The sequence below is a fragment of the Trifolium pratense genome, linkage group LG5 (genome assembly GCF_020283565.1).
Source record: "Trifolium pratense cultivar HEN17-A07 linkage group LG5, ARS_RC_1.1, whole genome shotgun sequence".
NCBI lineage: Eukaryota > Viridiplantae > Streptophyta > Magnoliopsida > Fabales > Fabaceae > Trifolium > Trifolium pratense.
The window spans coordinates 8,314,625-8,330,984 of record NC_060063.1 but is presented as its reverse complement, the minus strand read 5'-3'; the positions used below and the strand labels follow the sequence as shown (position 1 = coordinate 8,330,984).

General features: G+C 37.6%; 1 protein-coding gene and 1 long non-coding RNA gene across 8 annotated transcripts; one reads left to right on the top strand and one right to left on the bottom strand.

The window, feature by feature from the left end:
* Positions 1 to 4,680: 4,680 nt before the first annotated feature.
* On the bottom strand, positions 4,681 to 6,569 carry LOC123885668. The gene is made up of 2 exons (XR_006801217.1): positions 6,344 to 6,569; positions 4,681 to 4,961 (listed from the first exon to the last, which is right to left on the bottom strand). It is a non-coding gene; the product is annotated as an uncharacterized LOC123885668 (long non-coding RNA).
* A 3,611-nt stretch (positions 6,570 to 10,180) lies between these two features.
* LOC123884673 (fimbrin-5-like) lies at positions 10,181 to 12,625 on the top strand. Of its 7 annotated transcripts, none has more exons than XM_045933823.1 (7): positions 10,181 to 10,533; positions 10,680 to 10,746; positions 10,881 to 11,341; positions 11,425 to 11,660; positions 11,753 to 11,924; positions 12,041 to 12,138; positions 12,272 to 12,625. In XM_045933823.1, exons 3-7 carry the CDS (start codon positions 11,246 to 11,248, stop codon positions 12,312 to 12,314), a joined length of 645 nt encoding a protein of 214 aa, XP_045789779.1. In that variant the 5' UTR covers positions 10,181 to 10,533; positions 10,680 to 10,746; positions 10,881 to 11,245; the 3' UTR covers positions 12,315 to 12,625. The 7 variants fall into 7 exon arrangements, with proteins under 7 accessions (XP_045789779.1, XP_045789781.1, XP_045789778.1 ...); XM_045933825.1 differs by having other exon boundaries at positions 10,198 to 10,533; positions 10,881 to 11,283; XM_045933822.1 differs by having other exon boundaries at positions 10,198 to 10,533; positions 10,656 to 10,746.
* Positions 12,626 to 16,360: the final 3,735 nt, after the last annotated feature.

The window sequence follows — 16,360 nt, the reverse complement described above, 5'->3', positions numbered from 1 at the left end:
CGTCTGAATCTACATCTGAATCTGTTGAGGCCATGAGTGCCAGATTTGCTTCTTCATCCTCTTCAACTTCTTCTTCAGTTGGTAGTTCTTCAAACGTTGTCATCAGACTCTTTTTCAACTTACTCTTGAACTGTTGCTTCTTGGAGTTGTATCTTTTGCTCTTGTCCTTGGAGGACATTTTTGGACAATCAGCAATGGAGTGTCCTGGCTTCTTGCAGTTAAAGCAGTTCTTCTGTTCATCCTTTTTACCACCAGAGTTTCTTGAGCTGTTTCCTCTGAAATTCTTCTTTTTAAACCTAGCCCATTGTTGAAACTTGGTGAAGAGAGCAAATTCATCTTCTCCCATCTCTTCCTCTTGACCATCTGCAGAAGATTCTTCTTCAACATCAAGAAGTTGAGTCTTAAGAGCTTTAGAAGAAGTCTTTGTTGACTGTAAAGCCACAGACTTGGACTTCTTCTGAGCAGCTGAGTCAGCATTCAGAACCATCTCATGGCTTCTAAGATTGCTTATCAGAACCTCAAGACTCATATTCTTGAGATTTTGAGCTTCCTCAATAGCAGTGACTTTAGGTCTCCACACAAGAGGAAGACTTCTCAGAATCTTCTGAACATGGTCATAGGTTGTGTAGCTTCTCTTCAACACCTTGAGACCGGATACCAGAGTTTGAAACCTTGTGAACATGGTTTCAATATCTTCATCTTTTTCCATGGTGAAGAGTTCATACTGTCTTATCAAGAGACTAGCTTTAGCTTCTTAAACTTTCTCGTTTCTATCATATGTGGCACACGTAGAGTCAAAAATGGATTTAGCAGACGACTTGTTTTCTATCCTGACATAATCCTCATGTCTGATAGCACCAACAAAGATGTCCTTAACCCTGTGATGCTTTGTATAGAGCTTCAGGTTAGCTGGTGTAAGTAACTTTCTATGCTCAATAGATAATCTTCCATGTTCATTCAGATGTTCAAAAGTTACTCCCAGCTCAACCAAATCCCCTAACTCGTGATCAATGGCAGTGATGTTACTCTATAGTCTCTCCTTCCACCATTCAAACAAAGATGCATCACCATTGAATACAGGGGCTTTTCTATTGCCACTGTGTTCATATGATTCATTACTTAAGTAATCATGGCCAAAGGCAGCTTTACCACCACTACCTTCACCTGTACCACTTGTACCAACTCGTGATGATTGATTTCCTTCTTCTCCAGACATAATGTATTTTCAAGATCTTTACTGTCTCACTGTTAAGTGAAAGTAATATACCAGAGCTCCAGATACCAATTGAAGGTGTGAAAACACAAGAAGGGGGGGTTGAATTGTGTTTTGGTAAGTTAAAACTTTTTCAACTTAGAACACAAGTACTTAGCAGCGGATAAATAAATCAAGCACACGAAGGAGATAAAAGAGATAGAGAGAACAACACACAGAGAATTTATATTGTTTCCTCTCACAAAATGAGAGTAGTCCAGTCCTCTTGCACTTCCAAGGGATTTCACTATAATCACACAAGATTACAAATGCTCAAGAACTCAGCAAGAGACTTCTACACAATGCTCAAGCACACAACAAGAGACTTCTCAAACTTAAGAATGTAAGTAAAGTTTTTTGAGAGTGTAATACAATACTCTTAAAGAACCTTAAAGATTAAATACAATGAGTACACAAAGACTTCAAAGTATTTGAGTAAGAATGGAATTCTCGGTTCAGAGGATGAGAGCTTGTATTCTTAGATTGTAAGATGATAACTTGTTCGTGCGTGTGTTGTATCTATGCAATCCACTTCTTCAATTATTTATCTTACTGAGAAAAGTAGTCGTTGCATATGACCGTTGATGAAGATAAGCTTGTCTTCTTGCATATGTCTTGATGCAGTTTGGATGTTACTTAAACAGAGTAAGAGTTTCAGTAACTTTGACCTGGTGCAGAGAAGACTTTCCTTATTAAGCTAAGAGACCAGACAAGTCACGTTCTCTCCTAGAGACTAGGAAAAATGTAAGATGCTGTTCTGATCTTCTTGAGAGGTCGTTTTCTTCATTGGTAAAAGAGTTGACCTTCAATGACGAATCTTCACATAAACCAAGATTACATCAGAGTTTGACTAGCTTCTGAGAAACAAGTCCTGAGGTTCTCAACTTCTGATGGACATAACTTCTGATGTGGTATCATCTGAGTCAACATGAACCTCTGAGAGTTCATCTTTTGGCCTTGCTTCAGAACTTGACTTTAAGTTAGTTCTACACACTTAAAATAAATTTTTAGTATCTCCAATTGTACATTTAATACTTTGTTATCATCAAAACTTTAATAAGCTCAGGGGGAACAATTTTAAATCACTTTTGTTCCAACACATGATGTGATGAAGAATGCTATAGCATCTAGTATAGCATCTTATGTGTGATATGCATGTTTTGAGGGGGAGTGAAGCTTATGGATGAATTGAGGGGGAGTAGGTAGAATTTATTTTTCTACTATATGTGATGTGCATGTCTGACTGTGTGCTGTTATAGGAATTTATTTTTCCTAGTCTGTGTGGTATTGCTTTGACACTAAGGAGTTTATTTCTCCTATCTTGAATCCACTTTGTGAGATTTTATTTCTCTCTGACTGTACTCTATGAGGCTAGATGTGTTATGTTCCGCTGTTGCATGCCTCTGATGTTTACTTGCTAGCTATCTATCATCTGATGATCTTTTTATATAGCTTAGCAATGTTCTACTTTCTTTCCTAGTTGTGTTCTTGTGTTGACTCGAAGGAAACTTTAGATTGTATCTCTCTATGCACTGGCCTAAGGTTGTTTTAGCCAAAATTTGCCAAAGGGGGAGATTGTTGGGTTTTTATATTGGCTACATTTTGCAAAAGCCAACTCTAGCTAGATGCTGGACAAGATGCTGTAGAGCATCGAGTACAACATTATATAAGCTTTGTTTTGCGCAGAATTTTTATATCAAATCGCAGGAAGATTTAATTCGTTTATGCATCAAGCTTATGTGCCAAGCAAACCGTGCCTTGTTGTCCAAGTCTCTGAAGGTTCTGGAAGGCGTTTATGTGTTATTATTTGATACAAAAATATATCGTGATATATTTTTGAATTTAATCAAATATTGTTTTGGAGTAAATCTTTATTGAAGAATTATTTTGAAGTAAATCTTGTGAGTTGGCCAATGAAGATTCCAGCTATTTATTTGAAGCCTTGCTGTCCAAGTTTCGGAAAGGTTGTTTTATGTAGAACAAAAATATAACATGTTATATTTTTGTATTAAATCAAATATTGTTTTATTTTTAAAACAATCTAGGGTTGACCGTAATACTCCAGCTGTGTGGGTCTGAAAACCTAGCTTGCACATCAAGACAATTGAAGACTATAAATACATGAAGACTCATACCTATTTTATTCATGTAATCTAAACCGTGTTCTTTACAAAAGTGTGAGTTTTAGGGTTTAGAGTGTGTGTTAATTGTGAGCCTTTCTTGTGTCACTTTGATGCAAGTTTAGGATTTTGTCTTGGGTTTTAATTGTAAACTACTCCTAAGCTTTGAAGTACGGAGTTAGTGTGTGTGTTTCACTCGAGAGCTTTTAAGCGAGAGTGAAGTCTAGTTTCTTAGGAGGGTGTCTCCATCTTTTGATTGTTATTAAGTTGACAGCAACACAGTACGTGTTGTTAGAAGGAATTAGGATGGGGTCTCATATCTAGGAGGTTCCTAGGTAGGATTGCACGGGTAGTGTCTAGGCGATAAGTCAAGTACCGGGTGTTGGTCGAGGGCTTTGAACTGAAACTATTAGAGTGGATTCATTCCTGGATTGGTATCCCTCAGAGTAGGTGACGTTGCACTGAACTGAGTTAACAAACGACCTGTGTTATTTATTATAGTTCTATTTATCACCTTTTTATATTGCTACAACAGTTGTTGTAGCATCATGCGTAGCATCTGTTCACTGTGTGCCAGATTTCAAAAACCATAGAACCAAATTCGATAGTAGAGCTCGAAAAGCTGTTTACTTAGGACATAAGTCATGTGTCAAATGGGCAGTTTTGCTTGATTTGCACACCAAGTCCATTTTTATTTCTAGGAATGTCACATATCATGAACACATTCTACCCTATCGAAACCACAATCCACCTTTTCAATGGTCTTATCATTCGATTCATTCTACTTCTGATGATATTCCTGCATCAAACACAGTCACGCAATCTACTCCCATTTTTTATGATGACTTTCTTGTTACCACCCAAAGCCATATATCTAACTCTGATTCTTCTCAATCTTCTTAATCTTCTTCACCTACTCCTCCTCCACTACCACTAGGCCAGATATTGCTTTTGTCACTCAGTAACTTAGTCAATTTCTGACTTCACCTACACAGGTTCATTATGATACTGCCTGTCGAGTGGTTAAATATCTTAAAGGTTCCCGTGGGTCATGGTTTGTTCTTTAGCAGGGCTTCAAAATTGCAATTGCTTGGTTTTACTAATGCTGATTGGGCAGGTTGCATTGATACACGACGATCTACTTCTGGGTATTGTTTCTTCCTTGGCTCTTCTTTGATTTCATGGCGTGCTAAGAAACAACATACTATTGCTCGAAGTTCTTCTAAAGCAGAGTATCGTGCCTTATGTAACACCCAAACCCGTTATTTAATTAACTCTGCCTTTATAAAAATCTTTTTCGAAAATACACAGCGGAAAAATTGAAAATCTGATTATAAAGCGCTGGTTTGAATATCACAAAATACAAAATCCTCCGCATCAACACGATGCGTTATAAGTTATACAAAACCAATACTTTTCACCAAGAATAATTCTTATATGAAAACATAAGCAATTACAAAGTAATTTTCTAAAGGAATTTATATATATATATATATGTACAAAACCCCTTTTCTCCCCGTGTCACAATCAGAGCGGAGCTTCACCACGCTACTCGGACAAGCTAGCATATAACCGGTCAATCTGGATATCTGAACCCCCAAAGGTCCAGCAATTAACACAAAGCAGAGAGTTAGAAAAACATAATCGCATATCATACGAGTATAAGAAAGGCCTTACACTTTCGAACTATCATACATATTCTAACTCACGCCATACAATTACAGTATTAAATACATAGGAATTTACCTAGTATGCTACTTACAGCAAACACGTCAAAACCAGTCAAGTAATGTCACATAACAATTACCAAGTAAATGTGCATATACCCTGATGCAATCTAATGCCAATTAATTCACTGTCATGCCATCCCTAGACATGACTAAATGCATGTGGTACCAAGGCGTCTCACCAACGGTGGACCAAGAACAGTTTTATATCTTGCTGGATATGTCGGAACTTACCGAACCATCTTATCTCCTTTGGATAAGCCAACACAGTTTTATATCCTGTTGGATAGCAGCTCTGGACTCATGGATTCATCTAATCCGATCCTCGGCTTCATTATGGACACATAATCGATTTTCGTTATTGGAACCCAAGTTTCCAATGTTCACATACAATCATGAATGCATGTATGTATGCACATATCAACCATATGATATTCTTTAGCTCGAAGCTACTCTTTTATGAATGCGGGAACACAATCCTAACACATTCACTTAACATTACAAATTAATGCCAAAACATCACATTACTCACTTTAAAGTGCAACTTATTGCATACACGTTTATCAATCATATAACGATTAACAATAAGCATTAACAGTATCAACATGTATCAACAATCATGTAAGGATACCCTTAAACCATGTTACAAGTGCCTAATCACACTTACAAACATCAACAAAATTGCTGTCACAGAGGCCTTCGCTGAGCGAAGGCTCAGCGAGACATGGCGAACCTCACTAGGAAGTCACCTGCTCATGGCGAGCATTGGCGAGCTTCAGCGAACATGTTCGCTACAGCGAACTCCTGGTCGCTTAGCGAACTACACCAGAAAAGAATATCTGTTCTTGAGTTTTCTAAGGCGGTTTAACATTGAATCAGCTCAAAAATTCATTCAAACATGTTATAAATTCTTATAAACAGCAATTTCAAACATATATAGTATCAAGGAACATTAATCATCCCTTCCAAACATCCAAATACATCAAACAATCAAAATCATGCCAATTTCTTGGGTTTTAAGTAACTTTCATAAACTTTTCAAACATGATTCAAACACATACATATTTTTCATGGCATCAAGCTAGTGATTAACACATACAAAGTGATGATGAAGAACATCACACTTACATACAAAAGCTTAATCAAAAGTCTAAAAATAAATTGAGTGGGAGAGTTCAGGAATGGAGACATAGACAATCTCCCCTCTCCTTGCCACTCAAGAATCATGAATTCTAATCTCTTACCTTAGAAATTTGATGAATCCTCAAGCTCCTCATGATCTAGCTCTCATGAGTTCCTCCCTTTCTCAAGTCCTAGCACCCTCTTGCTTTGCTCTCTTGCTTGCCCTAGCTCAGGGATGATGATCTATGAACCCTCATGGTTCCAACAAGCTTCTAATAATTGAATTTGGCTAAGGAATGAAAAATTGGTGATGGTTAGGAGTAAGCAAAGGAGGCTCACGGTTTTGGAAAGAAAAATGAATGAAAGAAATTGTGATTTCCTATTCATGATCATAAATATCTTGTGAGATTAATTCTTGGTCACTTGATTCTTCTTGCTCAACAAGGAAAGATCCTAGCCACCACTCAAACCAAGCTCACTACATGCACACACACTAGATCACTTGGTCTTGCTACTTGCCTAGCCCACTTGCCTTGCCACTTGCTCATAAAAATCTCATGACAAACCAAGCCCAACACTATTCATTTCTAAGCCCAAATTTTCGCCCCCTCTAGGCCCAACTCACACAATCTCGTTCGCTAACTTACGCTCGCGCTAATTAATTATTCGCCGCTTATTAAAATAATTAAAAGCCAATTAATAAATAAAATAACATTTAATAAAATATACGAATACGAAAAATGGGTCGTTACACCTTATCCTTTGCTGCTTGTGAACTTCAATGGCTTGCTTATTTGCTCAAAGATTTGAGAGTGTCATGCATCAAGCCCTCTGTCTTATATTGTGACAACCAAAGCGCACTTCATATTGGTGCTAATCCTGTCTTCCATGAACGCACCAAGCATCTCGAGATCGACTGCCACTTTGTTCGAGAAAAGTTGCAACAAGATGTTTTCAAATTGCTTCCTATCCACACCAAATCTCAACTTGCAGATTTCTTTACCAAGCCTCTTCCTCCCAAATCCTTTCATTCCTTATTTCCAAGCTCAACATGCTTGACATTTACCATGTTTAGCTTTAGGGAGGGTATTACACTTTACAGTTACTTGATACATTAGCTATCTTTCCTAGTGCTTGTGTATCTTTGCTTAGTGTACACCTTATGTACAGTAGCCTAGCTTATAGTTTGTTAGAAGTTTGTTATAAGTTTGTTGCAACTTCCTTCACCTATATAAGGTGCTTGTAACTCTTTTGATCAAAGAAATAAATGAGAATTGTTTATGAAGCTTTTAATATGCTTCTTCTTCTTCTTCAATATTTCTCTACGTTTTCCAAAAGGATGGACTATGGGAGTATTTGAAAATGAATTAATCGGAGCATTAATTATGGTGAAACCAAATTTATGATTATTGGAATTATTTGTTTTTCGGTACAGAATTAGCTAGCATTCATTATTAAGTTGGAAATATAAAATGGAAGTGGAAAATTTATTCCAATATAAATGAGAATTTATTTGGACGAAAATAATTGTATGAAAATAGAAGTAAAATTACAATTATGCCATTTGTTTAGGCGAACAAATTACAAAACAAGTGTGGAGGAAAATTGTGTCTTCTTCATCGTATGCTCTCTCTTGGATTCAATTTCTCTCCCACCATTATATATATATATATATATATATATATATATATATATATATATATAGGGGGCTGCTAATTTAGACCCAGTTGGGTCTAAATTAGCAAAGTGCACATTTTCAGTTGGACCAAAATACCCATTCTTTTTAATTAATTAACCAAATTACTATCAATGGACGCGGATCCAGTGTCGCGCGCGTACCGCAGGACCATGGTTACAGGCAGTTGATTTCCATCAGACAGCTAAGATCTGATCTCATCAAGACTGTCTGATCAATCAGACAGCCCAGATCATCTGAATCCATCAGATTCCAGCGCGTGCACCACACTGGATTACACCATGAGAGAAGAATCTACTTTTTAAAAGCAGGACACGTGTCGCTGTCTGATTGGCTGGGCGTGATTTTTTTCCATTTAATACTTTGAACTCAATTATTTCGTTGTAAATTAATTTTTTATTTTTATTTTTTATACCAAAATTCATAATTTTTTTTTTCTCTACAAATAGAGACTTGGTTTGTTTGATTTGGACACAGAAAAAAAAACTCAATTTTTCACTACCTTAATCTCATTTTTCACTACCTTACATCAACTCACTGAAACCATTCTACCAGGAAAATGGTTTCAGAGTACAAATCTCTGAAACCATTCTACCAGCTAAATGGTTTCAGAAGCAAACACAATTAATAAATTACTCACTGAAACCATTCTACCAGTAAAATAGTTTCAGAGTACAACTATGTGCAACCATTCTACAAGCTAAATGGTTTCAGAAGCAAATAACTAATAATCAACTTACTGAAACCATTCTACCAGCAAAATGGTTTCAGATTACAACTCTCTGAAACCATTGTACCAGATAAATGGTTTCGGAAGCAAACACAATTAATAAATTACTCATTGAAACCATTCTACCAGTAAAATGGTTTCAGAATACAACTATGTGCAACCATTCTACCAGTAAAATGGTTTCAGAAGCAAACATTAGTTTTTAATTACAGTTTTATCTCATTTAATTAACTAAAAATAGTTTCAGGTCTCCAAAAATTTCATAAAATATACCAAAAGTTCCAGAATATTATCTACTATTTTCCTGGTATAATGGTTTCAGTGAGTTGGTTGAGTGGTGCGTGTTAAATTACAACACACAAGTAACGTATTTAGTAGACAAAAAATGAGATTAAGGTAGTGAAAAATTGCATTTTTTTTTCGGTGTCCAAATCAAACGAACCAAGTCTCTATTTGTAGAAAAAAAAAATTATGAATTTTGGTATAAAAAAATAAAAAATAAAAAATTAATTTACAACGAAATAATTGAGTTCAAAATATTAAATGAACAAAAATCACGTCCAGCCAACCATTGTGTGACACATGTCCTACTTTTAAAAAGCAAATTTTTCTCTCTCCAGGGTGTAATCCAGTGTGGGGCACGCGCTGGAATCTGATGGATCAGGATGATCTGGGCTGTCGGATTGATCAGACAGTCTTGATGAGATCAGATCTTGGCTGTTTGATGGAAATAAACGGTCTGTAACCATGGTCCTTCGGTACGCGCGCGACACTGGATCCGCGTCTATTAATGGGTATTTTGGTTAATTAATTAAAAAGAATGGGTATTTTGGTCCAATTGAAAAGGTGCACCTTGCTAACTTAGACCTAACTAGGGTCTAAGTTAGAAAACCCCATATATATATATATATATATATATATATATATATATTATTTTTTAAAATGTTTGGCATGCCAATCATCATTACGTCAATCATCATCCAAGGAACTTCTACGGTTACTCAGGCGGTTATGAACTGCGACTGCATTCTTAATAGAATCTTACTTATTTTCCCTGCTTAATTTGATTTTTCAATCAAAATTTTCACTCACTCGCAGAGGTTTCACCCTTACCTCTCTCCAAATCGAAACTTTCACTCTCGCACCGTAGCTTATCTCATCGCTGCCGTAGCTTCTCCTCATCTCCCCGTAGAGTAGCTTCTTTACCTTTCGATTTTCCATCTTGGTGTTCCTTCTTCATCTTTATTTTCGTTTTCCATATCTGAGTGTTATGTTCTTATTGCAGTTGTCACTAGTAGAAAAAAGACATTTGGTTATATGATTCCACTACGGATATATAAATACTAGTAGTGAAATATAATTGAGCAAGATATTCCACTACGGATATGTAAATATCAGTAGTGGAATATTCATGGGTAGGAGATTCCACTACTGATATGTAAATATCAGTAGTGAAAAGTAGACACGGTGGCAATCATGTAATTATATCGAAGTTTTGTTTTAAGAAAGGTCTTTGTTCTCTCTCATCCTTCTATGCGTATCATCATCTCTCAGACTCTTCCAAAATCAAACGAACCCTAACGAACCCTCTTCACTGAAATCTCCCATCCTTCACTGAAATCGAAATCAAAATCAAAATCTTCGTTCTCTCCCATCCTTCATTGAAATCTCACACTCTTGAAATTTCCAGTTCATTCTGAAATCAAACGAACCCTAATCTCTTCACTCTCGATCTTCTTCTTCCTTGTCGCTGCTTCATTCACTCTCGATCTTCTTCTTTGTCGTTGCTTCGTCTTCGGTACTGGCGCCGGCACCGGTGCGATTAGGTTCCGGAGCCATTGATCTTCGTTCAATTTTTGAACACCAATCTTCGTTTTCGCTCTCAGGTATGCTAATATCTTCGTTTATTTATTTCGTTCTACTTTCTCTTCGTTCTACTTCTCAGAATATTGTAATTTAGGGTTTTTGATTTTGTGATTTTGTACTTTCTCTTCGTTTTTCAATTTAGGGTTTTTGGTTGTGATTTTGTTAGTTTCTCATATTGAATCCGGGCAAGAGCGAGATGCCTATGTAGCCGACCTAATCTGGGCAAGCTTTAGGTAGGTAGTATTTGCTGTAATTTTTCATTGAATCTGGTCAGTGTATAGATGTTTATAGATGAATCTTCCATATGATTTGTTATTCAATTCAATCATTGTTTATTCCAATGTATTGTTTTTCTTTGTTGTTTCAGTGTGTTCTTCCAACTGTTTGATTATATTCCCCAACCAAGTTCATCATGTCTAGTTTTGTGGGTGTCATTGTTTCTGATCAAGAACTTCAGAGCCAGTTCACCCGAATATGAACATGGACAAATTGCACCCGAATCAGAAATTGTATGCTTAAATGAGACATATATTCCCTCGATTTAGGAAAAGACATCGACATTTCCTCAATTACTCGAATCTCCCCCTCTATTATGTAAAAATAGAGGGTGTGTATGTGTTTTGTTTAAGCAAATTAGGGGAAGGTGTATGCAATTTTCCCAACAAATACGAGCGGTTAGTGTTCATTTGAAAAATAGAGGATGAGTGCAATTTTCCACAAGAGTATACAAGAATGTTGTTTGATGCTCAATTTGTCTCTAGTCCTAGCATGTATGCACCTAACTTGAAAGTATACTTTTCTTTTTGTTTTGAATGTCTGCATGGGAAGGTATATTCAGTTTATTTTTAAGTAATTTTATAGGTATTATCTATATTGAACCTGGCAGCTTATTTATTGACATTGTGTGGTAGGCACATGTAAACTTGCAAACACGAGCTATGGCAAAAGATGGTGGTTCAAAAAGTTCTTCATTTTTGAAGACAGCTACAACGACTGTTCATCATGCAATTAATGAATCTGAGAAGGCTTCTTATGTTGCACATATTAACAGTTACTTGGCTGAAGATAAATTCTTGAAGCAGTTTCTTCCCCTTGATCCAGCTACAAATGCATTGTTTGATCTTGCTAAAGATGGAGTCCTGCTCTGGTAAATGATCAGTGCCAAACACAAGATAATTTTTTTAAAGACCATAACCATTTTTCTGTCTATAATTTTATAGTTTTATTTTACTGCTGCAGCAAGCTTATTAATGTCGCCGTTCCTGGGACCATAGATGAACGAGCTATCAACACAAAACAGGATCTTAATCCATGGGAGAGGAATGAAAACCACACCCTTGGCCTCAATTCAGCAAAGGCTATTGGGTGCACAGTGGTTAATATTGGTACACAGGATATGGTTGAAGGAAGAGTAGGTTCAATCTTCCTTTTGTCCCTAGCTTCTCTTGTTCTGTGACTTTGATTATCTAAATTTTGACATACTTTGACTCTTCCATTTTGAAAATTGTCTTGTTTTTTTATTTGTAGCCTTATTTGGTACTTGGTCTGATTTCACAAGTAAAGATGGACGATATGCCATTGCATTCTGACTTCTTCTGGAAATGGTCGGAAAATGTGGTATGCAGGTAATTAAACTTGTCACCTTTTCTTTTAAAAACATGTCACCTTGTTTCTAACTAGTGGCTATTTGTTGCTTTATAGTGTTAGGAAAATTCTACTACTCTTTTGACGACTTACATTGTTTTTGGGACCTTGTAGATTATCACGGTTATGCAAGAAGTCATGGTCTGTGATCAAGTGAAGTTCACCTTGGGTAATGAAGGTGGAGTAATCTTACTACCCTGGGCCCCTGGTGTTCATCAGGATGCAAAGTTAAAGGTTGTAGGAGGTTGAGAACTTTTTTTATTTGCTCCAATCTGAAATGATTAACTTGTCTATTGTTGGAATTGGGTGTTTATATGATGTGTTGATTTTTCTGCCTTTAGGTATCAATCATAGGAAAAGAGATATTGTGTTTTAATTAGTATGAATAAGTTGATCATGATATTTATATGAAGGTTTTTTCCTCTATAATCACATTACTCAAGCTGAGCTTGACATTTATTGGACTCTCTTTTGATTCTGAATTACTTAAATCATTGCTTAAAACCGACGTTTATCGTAACTAAAAAACTGGAAAACCAAACATACCACTACTGATATTTAGTTTAACAGTCGTGAAAACCATACATACCACTACGGGTATGCGTAAATACCCGAAGTGGAATCCCAAATTCTTTAAAAAAAAAAAAACTGGAAACCATACATACCACTACGGATATGTGTAAATACCCGTAGTGGAATCTCATACATACCACTACGGGTATTTGTAAATACCCGTATTGGAATCCCCAATTCTTAAAAAAAAAAAAACTGGAAACCATACATACCACTACGGATATTGTAAATACCCGTAGTGGAATCTCATACATACCACTACGGGTATTTGTAAAACCCGACGTCGAATCCCCATAATTTTAAATAATAATTACATAAGAAATTAGGATACCACGACGGGCATAAAAAGACCCGACGTGGAAAGTGTGTACTTACAACGTCGACCGCGTTTACTACTGGCCGCGGCCAGTAGTGGAAAGTCTGTTTGGCCAGTAGTTGTATCTCCTTTCTGCACTAGTGTGTAGAAGGACACGAATATAGCTCTTGAGAATAGTTCAAATTTGCGTGCATGAGGATGATGAGGACAAGAAATAGTTTGAAGTTGCGAATCTGAAGAAGAAGATTGATAGATCCAGGTCCGATTTGGCTCTTTTATTGTTATGATGATTTTTACAACCTTGAGTTATATTGTGAATTAATTTAAGAATTTTCCCCATTCATAGGTTTAAACTGGTGCGTTTTTGAATAATTGAAGGTGAGTGTTAGATTAAAATCAATGCTGCAAAATCATCGATAAATTAGGGTTCATACTCTTAGTTCAGGCTTGTTTATTTGCACAATGATACACTCCTTAGTTTACAGAGCAAGTGATTCAGATTTGTTGGGAATTGCCTTGAAAACGTGGAAAAAACACTAATCTGCTGTTTTTTCGCCCAGGGCGAAAAAACCCGTGCCCCGGGCGAAATTTGAAGTAGGAAAAGGGGGCTCTCTGTTTTCTTGTCGCCTCAAGCGAAACAACTGGTGCCTCAGGAGAAAGTTTTCGCCCCAGGCGAAAAAAGTGGCGCCTCGGGCGAAAATTGCTGCAGTGTATTTAAAGGGTCACGTTTTCTGTTTTTTGACAACAAGTTTTGAGGGTTTCTTTCACCAAAACGGCGGCTAGGGTTAAGAGGGTTACTCTTTGTTCATCTCTAGGTTTTGGGTGTTGATTCTTTCATCTTGTAATCACTTATCATTGAAATCTCTTGGTCACGGGAAGAGATTTGGGAAAAGGTTAGAATTAGGATTGAAGTCTAATTTTTGCAACTCTTTTGTATTGAATTGTTGTAATCAAGATTTTCATTGATAGTGGAACGGAGAGTGTCTCTCTCCCCCATAGTAGGTCGGTTTTGGCTGAACTGGGTAAACAACTGCTTCGTGTTCTTTACAGTTTTATTACTTATCTTTTGTTCGTGATTATTATTGCTATTTCCACGTTTTGATTGCTTATTCGATTTGCTCCACACATCAAGATTATTGGTGTGATTATTAAAGAATTCACAACAATTGGCGCCCACCGTGGGTCAAAGGATCAAACGAATTAAGTATCATGGGTTCTAAATGGGAGATTGACAAGTTCACCGGTAAAAATGACTTCGGTTTGTGGAAGGTGAAGGTACGGGCAATATTAACACAACAAAAGTGTGTTGAAGCATTGTTGGGCATATCGAATATGCCAAATACTCTCTCGAACGCAGAAAAGAGCGAGATGAATGATAAGGCTTTGAGTGTCATTATCTTGTGCCTCACGGATAATGTTTTGAGGGAAGTAGCTAAAGAAAAAACTGCGGCGGCTATGTGGACCAAACTGGATGCGTTGTATATGACGAAGTCTTTGGCACATAAGCAGTGTTTGAAAGAACAGTTATTTTTCTTTCGAATGGTGGAGAACAAGCCTGTGGTGGAGCAACTTTCGGAGTTCAACAAGATCATTGACGACTTGGCGAACATTGACGTGAATTTGGAAGACGAGGACAAGGCCTTTCATTTGTTGTGTGCTTTACCCAAGTCACTTGAAAATCTCAAGGATGCGTTGCTTTATGGCAAAGAAGGTACTATCACATTGGATGAAGTTCAATTGGCTTTGAGGACCAAGGAGTTGACAAAGTTGAGAGACTTGAGGGTTGACGATAGTGCGGAAGGGTTAAATGTGATGAGGGATAGAAGTGAGAACGACGGTAGAGGAAAGGGGAAGAAATATGGGTCCAAGTCTAGGCCAAAAGGTGATAATGGTGGCAGGTTCAGATGCTTCTATTGTCAGGATCCGGGTCACTTCAAGAAGGACTGTCCTAAGAGTAGGGGCAGTTGTAGTTCGTCAGCTCATGTTGCCGTTGATGAGGAGGAAGGCTATGAGAGTGCGGGAGCACTCATAGTCACCAGTTGACACTCATAGCTTGCTGATCAGCCTGGAGAGGCGGTGGAATAATACTCAACATCAGCCTGGAGAGGCGGTGGTAAGAATACTCAGTTACAAGGTGGAAGACATAGTGGATATACCGGTTTAAGGCTTTGGTGGATGAATCTCGGTTTGAGGTGGAGGTATACCAAAGTGGTATGGCTATGGAGACCTTGTGTGGAAGCAACGGTGATCAAGCTTGGTAACTTGCTAGACTACTGGAGGTAGTTGGACACAAGGAGAGTTTAAGGTTGCAGCTTGTGAAACCACCTAAAAATTCCAAGGTTGGTTGGAGGCAAGCATATCTTCAAGAGTACGGAAAGCTACAATCCGGGTTTGAAGAGGGTATGGTTTAGCTTGTGTATTGTCCTAAAAATCCAAGGGCAATTGGAGGCAAGCATTTTTCGGGAGTACGGAGAGGTAGACTCCGGGGGCCGAAGAGGGTGTGGTGTAAACAAGTGGAGAGAGCAGCACGGTGGTTGATGGGAAGTTGGCATCACCATCGTTTTAAAGGCAAGGTGGAGATTGTTGGGAATTGCCTTGAAAACGTGGAAAAAACACTAATCTGCTGTTTTTACGCCCCGGGCGAAAAAACTCGTGCCCCGGGCGAAATTTGAAGCGGGAAAAGGGGGCTCTCGGTTTTCTTGTCTCCTCGGGCGAAAAAACTGGTGCCTCAGGCGAAAGTTTTCGCCCCAGGCGAAAAAAGTGGCGCCTCGGGCGAAATTTGCTGCAGGGTATTTAAAGGGTCACGTTTTATGTTTTTTGACAACAAGTTTTGAGGGTTTCTTTCACCAAAACGGCGGCTAGGGTTAAGAGGGTTACTCTTTGTTCATCTCTAGGTTTTGGGTGTTGATTCTTTCATCTTGTAATCACTTATCATTGAAATCTCTTGGTCACGGGAAGAGATTTGAGAAAAGGGTATAAAATTCTGGTATAGCAGAACCAGATGTTGTATAGAATGTCGAGACATCTGGTCTGACATGAATAACACGGCAAGGCATATAACATTAAAACGGATACTGAGGAATAATGTTTTATCAGATGTTCTAACATTCAATTTAAAGCGAATGTCATACTTAATGTTGGAACATCTTACGAAACATAATAAAATCAACAAGTAAATAAACTGCACACGAAATTGTTAACTCAGTTCAGCCAACCTTCCTACTCTGGGGGATACCAATCCAGGAAGGAAATCCACTAATAGCTCTAGTCACTAAGACCTCCAGCAAACCCTTTGAATTTACGTCTTACACTAA

What these genes read in the sequence shown, in the direction of transcription:
- LOC123884673 (XM_045933823.1), top strand. Translation starts at nt 11,246, where the DNA reads ATGTTGTTTGATGCTCAATTTGTCTCTAGTCCTAGCATGTATGCACCT. An exon ending in TTGAATGTCTGCATGGGAAG is followed by an intron (nt 11,342 to 11,424) that starts GTATATTCAGTT and finishes ATTGTGTGGTAG; the next exon opens with GCACATGTAAACTTGCAAAC. An exon ending in AAAGATGGAGTCCTGCTCTG is followed by an intron (nt 11,661 to 11,752) that starts GTAAATGATCAG and finishes TTACTGCTGCAG; the next exon opens with CAAGCTTATTAATGTCGCCG.